The sequence below is a fragment of the Saimiri boliviensis genome, chromosome 4 (assembly GCF_048565385.1).
Source record: "Saimiri boliviensis isolate mSaiBol1 chromosome 4, mSaiBol1.pri, whole genome shotgun sequence".
NCBI classification, from domain to species: domain Eukaryota; kingdom Metazoa; phylum Chordata; class Mammalia; order Primates; family Cebidae; genus Saimiri; species Saimiri boliviensis.
Window position 1 is genome coordinate 148750519 of NC_133452.1, and position 17358 is coordinate 148767876.

The window sequence follows — 17358 nt, forward strand, 5'->3', positions numbered from 1 at the left end:
TCCTGCCTCAGCCTCCCGAATAGCTGGGATTACAGGTGTGCGCCACCATGCCCAGATAGTTTTTGTATTTTTAGTAGAAACAGGGTTTCACCATGTTGATCAGGCTGGTCTCAAACTCCTGACCTCATGATCTGCCCGCCTCAGCCTCCCAAAGTGCTGGAATTACAGGCATGAGCCACCGTGCCGGGCCTCAATGTGTGTTTTTAGCTTCTTAAACTGATTCCTGTGACAGCAGCCTCTTTTCCCGTTCTTTATGCCTCACTGCTGAGCTTCCTTGTCATGTCTGTGCATGCTGACGGGCTGGGAATGGGTTACTGATCAGCTACACGTTGATCTCAGCAGCATATATGGCAGGCAAAACCCAGGGCAGTTGAAGCCTTTTGGCCAGATACCTCTAGCTGAGAGCAGCTTTGTCTGTTGTGTCTATGGGAGTAAGACAAATGCAGTTGACCATTGAACAACGTGGGAGTTAGGCCCACTGAACCCCCGTGTAGCCAAACACTTACATATAGCTTTTGACTCCTCAAAAACTTAACTATTAAAAACCTACTGTTGGCCAGGCACGGTGGCTCATGCCTGTAATTCCAACACTTTTGGAGGCTAAGGCGCATAGATCACAAGGTCAGTAGTTCGAGACTAGCCTGTCCAATATGGTGTGAAACCCTGTCTATACTAAAAAATACAAAAATTAGCTGGGTGTGGTGGTGCAAGCCTGTAGTCCCAGCTACTTGGGAGGCCAAGGCAGGAGAATTGCTTGAACCTGGTAGGCAGAGATTGCAGTGAGTCAAGATCATACCTCTGCACCCCAGCCTGGGCAAAAGAGTGAGACTCCATCTCAGAAAAAGTGTGTGTGTGGGATCAGACCGGTGGCTCATGCCTGTAATCTCAGCACTTTGGGAGGCCAAGACAGGTGGATCACCTGAGGTCAGGAGTTTGAGACCAGCCTGGCCAACATGGTGAAACCTGGTATATACTAAAAATACAAGAAAATTAGCCAGGCATAATGGTAGGTGCCTGTAATCTGACTACTTGGGAAGCTGAGGCAGGAGAATGGCTTGAACATAGAGGCAGAGGTTGCAGTGAGCCAAGATTGCACCATTGTACTCCAGCCTGGGAAACAAGAGCAAAACTCTGTCTCAAAGGAAAAAAAAAAAAAAGAAAATATTACTCTTTGAAGATCTATAAAATGTTTAAAGATCTCCATGAGTTTTCAACCTTTTATTTACTTTTTATATTTTGAAGCTTATTTTTATGAAAGTAGTATATCCTTATTTTTAAAATTTAAACAGTATACAAAAGATTAAGAAAAATAAAACATGTCCATACTTCCTTATCCTTCTCTGTATTACATCTTTTTCCAGAGATAATCAACATTAATAATATGTTGGTATTATTAGTATCTATGGCACACCCGTCCATATATAAAAATATACTTTATGGAATCGTTGCACAATTTTTTCTTTTGTGGCTCATTATTTTATGTCCTACCTTAAGAAATTCTTGCCCTCACAAAGATTTCTTTCAACATTTTTTTTTTTTTTTTTTTTTTTTGGAGACAGAGTCTTGGTCTTGTTGCCCAGGCTGGAGTGCAATGAGGAGATCTTGGCTCACTGCAATCTCCGCCTCCCAGGTTCAAGCAATTCTCCTGTCTCAGCCTCCCGAGCAGCTAGGATTACAGGCATGTGCCACTTTACCTGGCTAATTTTGTATTTGTTTTTAGTAGAGACAGGTTTCACCATGTTGGTCAGGCTGGTTTTGAACTCCTGACCTCAGGTGATCTGCCCACCTTGGCCTCCCAAAGTGCTGGGACTATAGGTGTGAGCCACTGCACCTGGCCTCCTTCAATCTTTTATTTTAAACTATTTCAAACTTCTATACTTACAAGAATAGTATAAAGAGCTCTTGTATACCTTTTACCCATATTTCCCAATCCGTAATATTTTATGCACTTGTCTAATCATATTCTCCTCTCTCTGTTATTCATATATTTTTCTTATACTATCTGCAAGTTATCCCTTAAAATTTCAAAGCATATTAAGACAACCCACCTACAATCATCAAGTGATAAGTGGCGTTACTATTTAATCCACTGACCCTATTCCAGTATGCATGCTTATACTCATCACGTCCTTCATGAATCTGGGATCTGATCAAGAATCTTGAGCTGAACTTAGCCGTCATATCTCTTTGGTCCCCTCCACTTTGGAACAATTTCTCAGTCTGCCTTTGTCTTCCAAGATCTCATTTTTGAAGAGTGTGGCTCTGATGATTTCTCATTAGATTTAGGTTATGCCCTTTGGGCAAAGATATGGCAGAAATAATACTGCAGAGCCTTATAATAATGATGACTTTTTAATACTTGGCTAAGATAGTGCCTGTCACATTTCTCCAGTGAAAAGCTAGGAAATGTGTTTATTTATTACTAAGTAGTTATTCTGTTTATCAAACAGTCACTCCCCAGTTTTGCCATTCATAGGATCTTGCCTGACTCTGTTTTTACTGTGATAGTTACCAAATTATGATTTTTAAATAAAATTCATCCTTCTCTGTTTATTAGTTGACATTCAACTCTAAGGTAGAGCCATCCCTTCTCCTGCCTGTTGGCTTATTTATTTATAGCCCTAAGGACTTAGATTTCTATTTATGCAATTTTTTTTTTTTTTTTTTTTTTTTTTTGAGACAGAGTTTCACTCTTGTTTCCCAGGCCGGAGTGCAGTGGCACCATCTCAGCTCACCACAACCTCCGCCTCCCAGGTTCAAGTGATTCTCCTGCCTCAGCTTCCCAAGTAGCTGGGATTACAGGCATGCACCCAAGTGCCTGGCTAATTTTGTATTTTTAGTAGAGACAGGGTTTCTCCATGTTGGTCAGGCTGGTCTTGAACTACGAGATCTGAAGCCCTGGTTCTATTGAATAGAGAATGGTATTTAGAGATCAAAGTCTGAGGGGCTGAAACAGGAGGATCACTTGAGTCCAGGAGTTTGAGGCTACAATGAGCTAAGATCCTGCCACTGCACTCCATGCACTCCAGCCTGGGCAGCCGAATGAGACCCCGTCGGTACAAAAAATTAAAAATAAATGAAAGTGAACACAGTTCTCATTATATCTCAGGATTTTTCCATGAAACAGATCTGGGCCCTGACACTAAGATATTTCTGGGCCTCTCAGAAAGGGCACTACAAAAAAATGTTAGGACAGGAGCAAGAGCTTGGGAGCAAAGCTGTTCACATTCTAGCTGAGTGACTGGGGGCAAACACCAGTGACCTTCTGCGTCTAGCACCTAATGCCAGCTATCGGCATTATCACTGAGACTCTCCTGGTACCCTGTTATACCATCCACTCCACTTGCCAGGGAAGCCCCTTGTACAGTCTAGATTATAAAATCTTGTTTTTGTACTTATATAAGTGGAAATATACAGCATGTATTATTTTTTCTAGCTGGCTTGCTTCTGTTCAACAGTATATTTGTGAGATTCATCTTTTTTGTTTCAGGCAGTTGTATTTAATTCATTCTCATTGCTGTAGCAAGAGAAGAACCCATACTTGAAAACATTTTTGGTTGTCAGAGGTCGGGGAGGGAAGCAAAAGGTGCTCTGGGCATTAGTGAATAGAGGCCAGGGGTGCCCCTCAGCATCCTGCAATGCACAGAGCAGCACATCCTACGACACACAGCCCTCACAGCAAGGCATTTTCAGCCCCAAATGCCAGTAGTGCCAAGCTGAGAAATCCTGCTGTATAGTAACTGTTGGTGGGTATTTGAATATTTTCCAGTTTGGCTCTATTGTGAATATGGCTGCAGTGAATCTTGACCTAGATATCTTTTGATGAACATGCTGCATTACTGTTGAGTAAATACTGGGGAATGGAATTGTTAGGTCGTAGGATCAAGATATGCTCATCTTTAGTAGACATCGTTGGCTTTTCAGAGTTGTCATACCAATTCACACTTCTCCATCAGGGTGTGAGGATTTCAGTTGCTCTGATTCTTCATGAATTAAATTGGAATTTTCTGCCTTCCTTCCTTTCTTTTTCAATCTCTCTCTCTCTTTTCGAAATTGAGTTTCACTCTTTTGCCAGGGTTAGAGTACAATGGTGTGAGCTCGGCTCACTGCAACCTCCACCTCCCGGGTTCAAGCAATTCTCCTGCCTCAGCCTCCCAAATAGCTGGGATTACGGGCATGAGCCACCATATCTGGCTAATTTTTGCATTTTTAGTAGAAACAGGGTTTCACCATGTTGGTCAGGCTGATCTTGAACTCCTGACCTCGGATGATCCACCCACCTCAGCCTCCCAAAGTGCTGGGATTACAGGCGTCAGCCACCGTGCCTGGACTTTTTCTTTCTTTCTTTCTTTTTTTGTTTTTTGAGACAGGGTCTCCCTCTGTTACCCAGGCTGGAGTGCAGTGGCACAATCTTGGCTACCACCTCCACCTCCCAGGTTCAAGTGATTCTCCTGCCTCAGCCTCCTGAGTAGCTCTCTGTCTTTTTTAATCCTTTCCCTACACCCTCTTCGAATTCATCTTGTGACCACTACTCAATGCAGCAGCGTTTATTGTTAAATAATTCTGTTCTATACTTTGTAAAAGCTGGATTGTGCCCAGGTGTGGTTGCTGTGTATAGTAATTAGAGATGGCATTTGGGAGATGACTTGTAACCAGTGTTTCTCTCCTTTAAAGATAAGCACCAGGTGTTTGTGTATTCATTTTCTCCCTCTACTACCACCAATTAGTTTTGCACAGTAGATTTTGCTCTAGTGGATAAATTATCTGTCATTTGAATTCTTGTTTACCAAGTATTTCCAAGTCGTATAGTGTAGTTTACCCCCAAATATATGTATTATATATTTATATAAGTATAATATAAATATATATATATTATATATATATATATATATATATATATATATATAGAGAGAGAGAGAGAGAGAGAGAGAGAGAGAGAGAGAGAGAGAGAGACAGAGTTCACTCTTGTTGCCCAGACTGGAGTCCAATAGCTTGATCTCAGCTCACTGCAACCTCCACCTCCCGGGTTCAAGGTTCAAGTGATTCTCCTGCCTCAGCCACTCGAGTAGGTGGGATTACAGGTGCCCACCACCATGCCTGGCTAATTTTGTATTTTTAGTAGAGATGGGGTTTCACCATGTTAGCCAGGCTGGTCTTAAACTTCTGACCTCAGGTGATCTGCCCGCCTTGGCCTCCCAAAGTGCTGGGATTATGGGTGTGAGCCACCGCATCTGGCCTAACTTATTTTTTTTCTTACAGTATATTACTTAGTTATAGGGAAAGTAGATCAGATGAGGCCATTGAGAAAAAAAAAAAAATCAAGTAATTTTGGTCTCTGGTCCCTTGACTCCCAAACTTTGGTCCTAGGATGAGTAGTTTCAGCTTCATCTGGGACCAAAATGTAAATTATTATTATTATTATTACTGAGATAAGGTCTTGCTCTGTCACCCAGGCTGGAGTACAGAGGCACCATCACGGCCCCCTGAGCCTTGACCTACAAAATTCAAGTGATTTTCCCACCTCAGCCTCCCAAGTAGGTGGCATGCATCACTGTACCTGGCTAAATTTTTAATTTTATTGTAAACACAAGGTCTCACTATGTTGCTAAGGCTGGTTTCGAACTCCTGGGGTCAAGTAATCCTCCCCCTCAGCCTCCCAAAAGTGCTGTGATTATGGGCGTGAGCTACCACACCTGTCAGAAACATAAATTATTAAACTCACCTGGAACATACTGAACTGTTAGGGCTGGACCCTGGAGCCGTTTTTTTTTTTTGTTTTTTTTGTTTTTTTTGCTTTTTTGAGATGGAGTCTCGCTGTCTCGCCCAGGCTGGAGTGCAATGGCATCATTTAGACTCACTGCAACGTCCTCCTCCTGGATTCAAGTGATTCTCCTGCCCGAGCCTCCCAAGTAGCTGGGATGACAGGTGCCCGCCACCATGCCCGGCTAATTTTTTGTATTTTTAGTAGAGACGGAGTTTCACTATGCCTGCCAGGCTAGCCTCGAACTCCTGACCTCAAGTGATCCACCCTCCTTGGCCTCCCAAAATGCTGGGATTACAGGCATAAACCACCGCTTCTGGTCTGTAACCTGTATTTCTACAGCCCCTCCAGGTGATGAGATGTTAAAAGTAAAATATGCAAACCGCTGATCAGTACTATCCTTATCCTCAAGCTACAGGCACACCCAATTTGGCTGATAGTTGTGGAAACCAGTGTTTTGGTAATACAATTAATGAGTCAGTCACCCACCCAGTGTTAAACAATTTCCACAAGTGAATTCCATAGTAAGTCTTGTCTTGAAATGTTCATTGGCCATGACCTATTTTTGGCAACTTATTTTTCATTTTCTAAGGCCCCAGATGTCAGGATTTTCATGTTTCCAATTGCTAGATGTATGCTAATAGAAGATTGCCCGTAGCCGCATGCGCCTTAACATTTGCCTATTTAAATACTTTGTATACTGTCTTTTGCAAGTATTTGCTTGGCATCATTCAGCATCCAGAAAGTGTTTCCGTCATAACTTTGCTGCATCAAAATCAGGTACTGATCATACCCGCTCACACAGAGATGGCAAGACCACCTCTAGACTTGCTGCCTGAGTCTTTAAAATTATTAATGTTAAGCTTCTTTCCCCCACTGTGAGATGAGAATTTACTTTTTATTTTCTGAAGCACAGTTTTGTTCATCACCCAGGCTCGAGAGCAGTGGCGTGACCTTGGCTCACTGCAACCTCCATCTCCCAAGCCATTCAGCTGCCTTAGCCTCCCGAGTAGCTGGGATGACAGGCACCCGCCACCACGCCCAGCTAATTTTTGCATTTTTAGTAGAGACGGGTCTCAGCATATTGGCCAGGCTGGTCTTGAAGTCCTGACCTCAGGTGATCAACCAGTCTCGGCTTGCTAAAGTGCTGGGATTACAGGTGTAAGCCACCACACCTACCCTAAAATGAGAATTTAAAATAATGCTTTGGGGTTGGGCCCAGTGTCTCATGCCTGTAATCCCAGCGCTTTGGGAGACCGAGGTGGTTAGATCTCAAGGTCAGCAGTTCGAGACCATCCTGGCCAACATGCTGAAACCTTGTCTCTACCAAAAATACAAAAATTAGCTGGGCCTGGTGGTGTATGTATGTAATCCCAGCTACTGGGAGGCTGAGGCAGGAGAATCACTTGAACCTGGGAGGGGGAGGTTGCAGTGAGTGGAGATCGTGCCACTGCCCTCCAGCCTGGCGACAGAGCGTGCCTCCATCTCAAAATAAAATAAAATAATGCTTTGGGTTCTGTGATCTAGACAGCAACTTCTTTTGTTGCTAATTAGATGAATGGTACAGAAAGTAAAATGATTGGGCCCCAGGAGAAGCAGGATTTTCTTGTGAATCCAGTTGGGAAATGTCTCAGTTACAGGAGGATTGTTGTTTTAGTTAAAGATGTGCTTTGGAAATGTCTTCTTTCTTCACATTAGTATCATGATCATTATCATGTTTAAAATAAAATAAAATAAAAAACACCATTTACAAACCACCTGGCCACCCAGAACAGATTTACAGTCAGCACTCTGTTTCCCTGGGGCCTGAATCCTTGGATTCAAACAACCTCAGATAGAAAATACTTGGGCAGGGAAAAAGAATGGTTGCTACTGTACTGAGCATGTACAGGCTTTTTTTTTTTTTTCCCCCTTGGCATTATTCCCTAATGAATACAGCATAACAGCTGTTTACATAGCATTTACATTGTATTTGATATTATAAGTTATTTAGAGATGATTTAAAGTACAAGCAAGGCTGTGCATAGGTTATATGCAAATATTACATCATGTTATATTAGGGACTTGTGCATCTGTGGACTTTGGTATCCTCAGACTTCCTGGAGCTCATCCCTCCGAGAGACAACTGTACTTTATAGGCTGTCCAAAATCAACTGGACTGCCACCATTCTCTGCTTTTCCACGTATTACGCTTAGGTCAGGGGTAAAAACAAATCCCCGTATTTTATAATTAAGAATGAATCCCTGAGTCATTTGACTTGCTTCAGTAACAAAGCAAACCACATAAAAATACCCTCCCAGGCCGGGTGCAGTGACTCACACCTATAATCCCAGCACTTTGGGAGGGTGAGGTGGGTGGATCACAAGGTCAAGAGATCGAGACCATCCTGGCCAACATAGGTGAAACCTTGTCTCTACTAAAAATACAAAAATTAGCTGAGCATGGTGGCGTGTGCCTGTAGTCCTAGCTACTTGGGAGGCTGAGGCAGGAGAATCACTTGAACCCGGGAGGTGGAAGTTGCAGTGAGCTAAGATCATGCCACTGCACTCCAGCCTGGCAACAGAGCAAGACTCCATCTCAAAAACAAAACAAAACAAAACAAAACAAAATCCCTTCTAAGGAAAGCCATCAGGTAGCCTCAGAATGGATACAATCTCACCCCATTTACCTAACCTTTTCTGCCAATGCAGCTGAGCCTCTCAATGCTGCTTAAACAAACTCTCTTGGGTCTTCTGAAGGCCATCTTTGCTTTCAATTACCTTTACATGTCTAAGGTCACTGCTCAAACCTGTGTCCCCTCAAGTCCTTTCCCAACTAAAGGATGGCAGTTAATTGGCAATAGACAAACAAGTCTCAGAACAATTATGAGGGTGTAATGAAGTTTGCATTCGTACATGCAATTAAATAGAGGAAAGACGCACGAGGGAATGTGTACACAACCCTCCTCCAGCTGGCACGCCTTGCCTGGAGGTGCTCCTCCACTGAAAGCCTGTTGTGTGCTCCTCTGGAGTTAAGTCCCAGTTTTTGAGCCCATGATGCAAGGTCTTTCCACCTTCCTCACTGGTTGAGTTAGCCTGGCATGTAGCAAACTCTCAGTGTCGTCCGCCTCCAACTCTGTTTTCCCCAGGTCTTGTGTACCTTGGCCTTCAGATAGGAAGCCAAGAGGTGCTGAATGTAAAGGTGGCCCAGAGAAAGGAGAATAGACCCAGAGTCAGGCAAGCAAGTTTTATTAACCTGCCCAGCTGCTCCATAACCATCAGAGGAGGCAGCCCCGAGCTTACAAAATGAGGGGTTTATATGAGGTGAGAGGGGCATAAGGGAGTTTCAAGACTGAGGTCATCTATCCACTGGTAACAGGCACAGAGATAGTTCGTCAACCGACCTATAATACATCATCCTGTGACTTTGTGGCGGCAGTTTTTAAAAAAGAGAGAAACCAGGATTTTTTACAGATATGCGTCAAACAGGGATTTACGAGTATGGATAACCAACATTTGTTTTCCCTGGCCTCCTTGGAGCTGCCCGGATGGCTGTAATCAGGCTTTGCTTAATTGTAGCACAGAGTCTGGCGGACTTGATGTAGGAGTTCAGAAGTGCAGCTGCAGAGCAATCAGAGTCGCGGGGAAGGGGTCAGCTTGGGCGGAGGGGGTTTTCTAAGGCAGCTTGTCCCTAACACTGAGCATGTGGAGGAGGGTGATCTTTTCCCCCTTTGATTTTTTTTTTTTTCATTGAGATTCTAAATCCTCTGTCATTTCAAAGAAAGGATACTCTCTTCACTTTGGAGCTATGTTCTGCACATCTTCCTAAGTAGAAAAAAATCATTAAATAGGCCAGGCGTGGCTCACCCCTGTAATCCCAACACTTTGGGGAGGCCAAAGTGGGTGGATAGCTTGAACCCAAGAGTTCAAGGCCGGCTTGGCCAACACGGGGAAACCCTGTCTCTTCTAAAAATACAAAAATCAGCTGGGCGTAGTGACCCATGCCTGTAATCGCAGCTACTCGGGAGGCTGAGGCAGGAGGATTGTTTGAGCCCAGGAGGTCAAGGCTGCAGTGAGATGCGACGGTGCCTAGGCGACAGAGTCAGACACTGCCTCAAAGGAAAAAACCCAAACACACCTCAAGTAACATCTGCGAAATAAAGACGTTTGAATGGAATACAGAGAAAACCTCTCAGATGGCCCCAGGGGAGCAGTGGCGTCTAGCAGGATTAATTGGCTAGTTTGGGAATCATTGTTGCCAAAGTGAGTGACAAGGCAGGACTGGCTGGTGTCACCTTTGTCCTCGGCTATAGTTAAAGGCAGGCTGGGAGGGCTGACTTGTTCAGTCTTGGTAGCAAAGAAGTGTGTGGTGTCTGGATAAGCAGGTTGTACAGCCCATTAGAAAAGAAAGGTGATGGGTAACAGTTTTCCTCTAAGACAGTAAGTGATGTTTTTTAAAGTTCTCCTGTTGAGATTTTTTTTGTTGTTGAGACAGAGATTCGCTCTTGTTGCCCAGGCTGGAGTGCTATGGTGTGATCTCAGCTCACTGCAACCTCTGCCTCCTGGGTTCAAGCGATTCTCCTGCCTCAGCCTCCCGAGTAGCTGGGACTACAGGTACGTGCCACCACACCCAGCTAATTTTTGTATTTTTAGTAGAGTCGGGGTTTCACCATGTTGGACAGGATAGCCTCAATCTCTTGACCTCGTGATCTGCCTGCTTCGGAAGGAGAGTAACCCGTGCCCCAGGACCACAGATGAAGGCCTCCTGTTGATATTTTAAAATACCAGAATCTGAGAGTGGAGGAAATTGGCCCAAAGACAGACAAAAAAGCTGGGAAGAAAATCAACTACATTTTTCAACACACAAACAATGCCATTTAAAGTACTGGATTGAGTATAGAAGTATTACCAACATTCCTAATTTGGTTAGTGTCTATATTTCTTAATATAGTAAAAGTCTGTCTCCTAAGTTTGTATAAATCTGACCCCCTATGTCATTGGCCAATTGGAAATGATAATGTAAACAGACTCTGTTGCCCTAATTATGTGCGCTGAATGCTTTGTCGAATTGTAACTATTTTTATATTCATTCTAAGCTGCAGGTCTTTGCCAAACAAGATACTGAATTACTCTCTTTTGTTTAGGAATAGAATACACAATAACCTAATATTTAAAAGTATTATTCAGAAGATAAAAATCTTGAGATTGAATTTTTCTTTATCATAAATTTTAGATGATTCTTTTTGCTCTACTCCATAGAAGACACTAAGAACTATCTTGATCTGCTTTCTTATTTTTTTCTACTTAACCTAAAAATCCAGGGGTGGGTTACACAGAGTTTACTTAGGAGACTTTGGTAAGAGAGAGAGAAAAATTATATACCATCTGGAAACACGAAACTTGTAAACAATGAAAGCTAGAAGAATGGAAGCGACAGTGTGCTCAGGAAATGATGTGTCATTTTGTCGGAGGTCAGAGTGCTCTGAGTCCAGGGAGGGTAACACTGGTTTTCCTGACCATTGTGAAGGCGAGGAATCCACATGTTGTCCTATCAGTTCCATTCAGGGCAGGGTAGAGACTTTTCAAATGGAAGGAACTGTGCATTAAAGGACATTCTTTCTTCATGGGGTGGGGTAGTGAATGCCTTGGGGTTCAGGAACGGCATTGTTTAGGCCAGGTAAATAGTGAGGGGAAATAGCCAGGCAGTCAGTGATGACGTTGGTATTTTGCAAGTCATTTTAAGAGGATACCAAATAAAATGCATTAATCTGTATTTCATTAAAAATTAGCTGGTGGGACAGTGAAAAGTTGAAGACAAGAAGCTTCTAAATAAAACAGCTTGATACTCCTTGGCCAGAGCACAGTATTTACAAATAGGGGATAAACCATTCACTTCCTAGGCGCTGGATAAGCTTAACTGGGCAGGCATATGACACTTCTGAGCATTCAATCCTGTTCTCTGGGTGGTTAAAGCCTGAGTGCCCACCAAATCCCCTACCTCAGCATCATCTGAGACCAAGATTCAGATTCTTTCCCATGAAGCTCTGTGGTCTCATCTGACTCAGTAGATGTAGCTCACGATTTGTACGTTTGAGCCCAGTATTCTAAGACAAACACCACAGCGGATGCTGGAAGTGAAAGGAGAGGAGGGGTTTATTTCAAAGTCAGGGGCCCAAGGTGCCCCGGCAATTTCAGACTCCCTGGGACCGGAACTCCTCCTCCAGTAAGCTTTTGTTTTTGAAAAACAGTGGGGTGGGGCCAAAAAGCATTACAATGGAGCTGGGATGGATGAGGCTTTCTTTCATTTGAAATGTCACTTGTGTCAGGTTTCATGAAACAGTGCGTTGGAAAACAGAAGCTATGCTCTGTCCCGTGGGTTGCGCTGGAAGAGCCGAGAGACCAGGCTGTGGATCTTTGCCACCAGCAACAAGAGAGGGCAAGTCCAGCCGCCCGCTAGGGGACTAGCAGGAAGCGGCACGCCTGCCAGAGCTCATCACTTCAACTCGGGCTTTCACTGCACTCATTCCCTGAATGGCAGTAATGAGTGCAGTGGGGGGGGGGGGGGGGGGGGCGGGGGTGGCAGGGGAAATGAAAGAAAAGAGATCTGGGAAAGTAAATCTGCCCGGGGAAAGAGAGTTACCGGAGTTTTAGCAAAACAGCTAGCAGATGCAGACGGGGAGGCAGAGGGAGGAGAGAAGGCTGGGCTTCAGCAACCTGCCACGGAAATTTAAACAAAGGAGGTTTGGGAGAGGCGGATCCGGCTGTAATATCGGCACGCGGACACAGAGACCGCTGCTGGACTCTCGGGATGAAACGGAGTCGATTCCCAGCGTCTCCATCGGGGCAGGAACGTCTGGAGTATGTTCCAAAATAAGAACTCAGAGAAACGAGTGAGTTTGGGAAAAAGACTTACAGATTTTGACTGTCTGACATTTCACCCTTCTTTGAGGCATGCCTTTATCAATGCGTTACCTCTTTGCAATTTCCGTCTCTAGTGTAATTATTTTCATCGTCTTCTCTGTGTTCAATTTTGGGGGCGATCAAAGCTTCCAGAGGCTAAATATCTCAGACACTTTGATGCTGACTCGAGTTTGCACATCTTTTATCAATGGGAAAACACCTTTCCTGTGGAAAAACAAACTAATGATCCACGAGAAGTCTTCTTGCAAGGAATACTTGACCCAGAGCCACTACATCACAACCCCTTTATCTAAGGAAGAAGCCGAATTTCCCTTGGCGTACATAATGGTCATCCATCATCACTTCGACACCTTTGCAAGGCTCTTCAGGGCCATTTACATGCCCCAAAATATCTACTGTGTCCATGTGGATGAAAAAGCAACAACTGAATTTAAAGAAGCAGTAGAGCAACTATTGAGCTGCTTCCCAAATGCTTTTCTGGCTTCAAAGATGGAACCAGTTGTCTATGGTGGGATCTCCAGGCTCCAGGCTGACCTGAACTGCATCAAAGATCTTTCTGCCTTGGAAGTCTCCTGGAAGTACGTTATCAACACCTGTGGGCAAGACTTCCCCCTGAAAACCAACAAGGAAATAGTTCAGTATCTGAAAGGATTTAAAGGGAAAAATATCACCCCAGGAGTGCTGCCCCCAGCTCATGCAATTGGACGGACTAAATATGTCCACCAAGAGCACCTGGGCAAAGAGCTTTCCTATGTGATAAGAACCACAGCATTGAAACCACCTCCCCCGCATAACCTCACGATTTACTTTGGCTCTGCCTATGTGGCTCTATCCAGAGAGTTTGCCTACTTTGTTCTGCATGACCCACGGGCTGTTGATTTGCTCCAGTGGTCCAAGGACACTTTCAGTCCTGATGAGCATTTCTGGGTGACACTTAATAGGATTCCAGGTAGGTACAGTTCCCTATTTCATGCAAAAGAAATGTGTCATATTTGAAAGGGCTTTGGAATAACCAGCCACTTTTTATTAGGAAGTAGAAGATGAAAACTGGAATATATATATATATATATATATATATATATATATATATTCATATTCCTTTCTAAATGCAGAATGATTTTTTTTTTTTAGATAGGGTCTCACTCTGTGGCCCAGGCTGGAGTGCAGTGGTACCATCACGACTCACTGAAGCCTGGACCTCCTGGGCTCAAGTAATCCTCCCACCTCAGCCTCCTGAGTAGCTGGGACTACAGGTGCACAGCACCATGCTGGATTAACTTTTTAAAAAATTTTCATGGAGACAGGGTCTCGCCATGTTGCCCAGGCTGGTCTCCTACTCCATGGCTCAAGCTATCCTCCCCACCTTGGCTTCCCCAAGTGCTGGGATTATAGGCATGAGCCTCCATGCCTGGCCCAGAATGATGCTCTTTATGTGATCCTTCACATGTTCTAGCAGTACTAAATAATACCTTTCCATGGTACCACTTTGTGGTCCATCAAGTTCTTTTGCACACATCATCTTATTACATCTTTACAATAGCTATTACTGTTCTCAGTCCACACTGGTGTTCTTTCTTTCCTCTAAATTTGTCAAGCTTGCTCTTACCCTGGGATCTTTGCCTGGGCCACCCTCTTGCCTACTCCAAGTCTCCGCAGGCTCGTTCTCTTCAGCCAGATTTCAGCTCTCAGGTATCAGCAGCTCTGATATGCCCCCTCACTGGCCAGCACACCACCCTGTTTTTCCTTCAAAGAGTTTATTGCCATGTGGAATTAGGATGTTTGCCTATTTGCATGGATTTGTTCTTGGTCTTCTCTGCACTTGTTCCGTGAAACAAGGGTTATTTTCTATTTCATTAAATGCTCCTCAGTGCCTAGAACAGATAGTAAATGCTCAAGTATATATTAGATGAATAAACGAGTGGGTGAGTGAGTGAATGAATGAGTGGTAAGGCATGAGGCTTTCCTATGGCACCAGAGCTGTCTCCCTAAGACATTGTTAAGCTGAGAAATATTTGGATCATGCATGTGCCGTATTGTATGTGTAGGATTTTTAAAAATACATTTTATTTCAGATAAAATAATGAGATTTTAGGAGAAACTCCTTGCTTTCCCATAAAAATTTTCCTGTCTTTACTAATTTACCAGACCGATTGTTTTTTTAAACTGTATAAAACATGATAGGATTTCTTCTGAAGGAAACAGCATGCTTTGGACTCAATGAAAAATACAAAATGGATCTCTGATGAACTAGACAGCATTATTATAGCAAGAGAAAAGCAATCATTGTTCTGGCTGTTGGGGGGCTGCCAAGTTGGAAAGGCTGGTAGGTGCTTTCAGGCTGCAGGGCAGGGCCTGCTGGGTGATAAACACGCCGGCATTCTCTGGAAAATACCATGCCTGGTGTCTGAGTTCCAGAATGGCTTGCCTGGTGAATGGGGCTCACTCATATGCTGTGCACACTCTCCTCATCTGCCTCTCCCTGGGCTCATCCTCTTTTCACCGGTGATCTGTTTTTTCTACCATTCACATACCATTGAGGAGCATTGGGTACTTAAGAGCTGATTTTCATATTTAAATATTATTTCCTTTCTATTTTCATTATTTCCTTAAAATTCATAAAAGTTGGATACCAGTCAAGTGGTTCCTTAAGTATTGTGCTGAGATGAAGGCATTTTGTAAGTTAGCAAAAGTCTGAATTGTTGCTTCTTCTTCTTTTTTTTTTTTTTTTTAAGAAAAACATGGGTTTTGGTGTCTATTAGATGTAAATGTCTATGGTTACTTTGTCAGAAGCCTGGTCAGTTTTATCAGTGTCAAATAATATAAGAAAATCAAGGGAAAAGGAATTTCCCTTTTTTCCTTACCCCCTTTCTGATCTCTTGGGAGACCAAAAGAATGATATATGGATAGATATAGGAGAGAATGGTATCTGGATGGGTGTAGGACAGAATGGTATCTGGATGGGTGTAGGAGAGTGGTATCTGGATGGGTGTAGGACAGAATGGTATCTGGATGGGTGTAGGAGAGAATGGTATCTGGATGGGTGTAGGACAGAATGGTATCTGGATGGGTGTAGGAGAGCATGGTATCTGGATGGGTGTAGGAGAGCATGGTATCTGGATGGGTGTAGGACAGAATGGTATCTGGATGGGTGTAGGAGAGAATGGTATCTGGATGGGTGTAGGAGAGAATGGTATCTGGATGGGTGTAGGACAGAATGGTATCTGGATGGGTGTAGGACAGAATGGTATCTGGATGGGTGTAGGACAGAGTGGTATCTGGATGGGTGTAGGAGAGAATGGTACTGGATGGGTGTAGGAGAGAATGGTATCTGGATGGGTGTAGGAGAGAATGGTATCTGGATGGGTGTAGGACAGAGTGGTATCTGGATGGGTGTAGGAGAGAATGGTATCTGGATGGGTGTAGGAGAGAATGGTATCTGGATGGGTATAGGACAGAGTGGTATCTGGATGGGTGTAGGAGAGAGTGGTATCTGGATGGGTGTAGGAGAGCATGGTATCTGGATGGGTGTAGGAGAGAATGGTATCTGGATGGGTGTAGGAGAGAATGGTATCTGGATGGGTGTAGGACAGAGTGGCATCTGGATGGGTGTAGGAGAGCATGGTATCTGGATGGGTGTAGGAGAGAATGGTATCTGGATGGGTGTAGGACAGAGTGGTATCTGGATGTGTGTAGGAGAGAATGGTATCTGGACGGGTGTAGGACAGAGTGGTATCTGGATGGGTGTAGGACAGAGTGGTATCTGGATGTGTGTAGGACAGAGTGGTATCTGGATGGGTGTAGGACAGAATGGTATCTGGATAGGTGTAGGACAGAATGGTATCTGGATGGGTGTAGGACAGAGTGGTATCTGGATGGGTGTAGGAGAGAGTGGTATCTGGATGAGTGTAGGACAGAATGGTATCTGGATGGGTGTAGGAGAGAATGGTATCTGGATGGGTGTAGACACAGTGGTATCTGGATGGGTGTAGGAGAGAATGGTATCTGGATGGGTGTAGGAGAGAATGGTATCTGGATGGGTGTAGGACAGAATGGTATCTGGATGGGTATAGGACAGAATGGTATCTGGATGGGTGTAGGAGAGAATGGTATCTGGATGGGTGTAGGAGAGAATGGTATCTGGATGGGTGTAGACAGAGTGGTATCTGGATGGGTGTAGGAGAGAATGGTATCTGGATGGGTGTAGGACAGAATGGTATCTGGATGGGTGTAGGACAGAATGGTATCTGGATGGGTGTAGGAGAGAATGGTATCTGGATGGGTGTAGGAGAGCATGGTATCTGGATGGGTGTAGGAGAGAATGGTATCTGGATGGGTGTAGGAGAGAATGGTATCTGGATGGGTGTAGGAGAGAATGGTATCTGGATGGGTGTAGGAGAGAATGGTATCTGGATGGGTGTAGACACAGTGGTATCTGGATGGGTGTAGGAGAGCATGGTATCTGGATGGGTGTAGGAGAGAATGGTATCTGGATGGGTGTAGGACAGAATGGTATCTGGATGGGTATAGGACAGAATGGTATCTGGATGGGTGTAGGAGAGAATGGTATCTGGATGGGTGTAGGAGAGAATGGTATCTGGATGGGTGTAGACAGAGTGGTATCTGGATGGGTGTAGGAGAGAATGGTATCTGGATGGGTGTAGGAGAGAATGGTATCTGGATGGGTGTAGGAGAGAATG

General features: G+C 44.1%; 1 protein-coding gene across 3 annotated transcripts in view; it reads left to right on the forward strand.

Moving 5' to 3' along the window:
- The window catches only part of GCNT2 (glucosaminyl (N-acetyl) transferase 2 (I blood group)), a 99345-nt gene that overhangs the window by 17994 nt on the left and 63993 nt on the right, over positions 1-17358 (forward strand). Inside the window, exon 1 of one of the 3 annotated variants that reach the window (XM_003927353.4) lies at positions 12330-13610. The exons of the other annotated variants lie outside the window; for them this stretch is intronic. Coding sequence (XP_003927402.1) covers positions 12692-13610 — 919 coding nt within the window. The 5' untranslated portion in view covers positions 12330-12691. Of the gene's footprint in view, positions 1-12329; positions 13611-17358 lie in introns of those variants that run through there. 3 annotated transcript variants of the gene reach the window in all.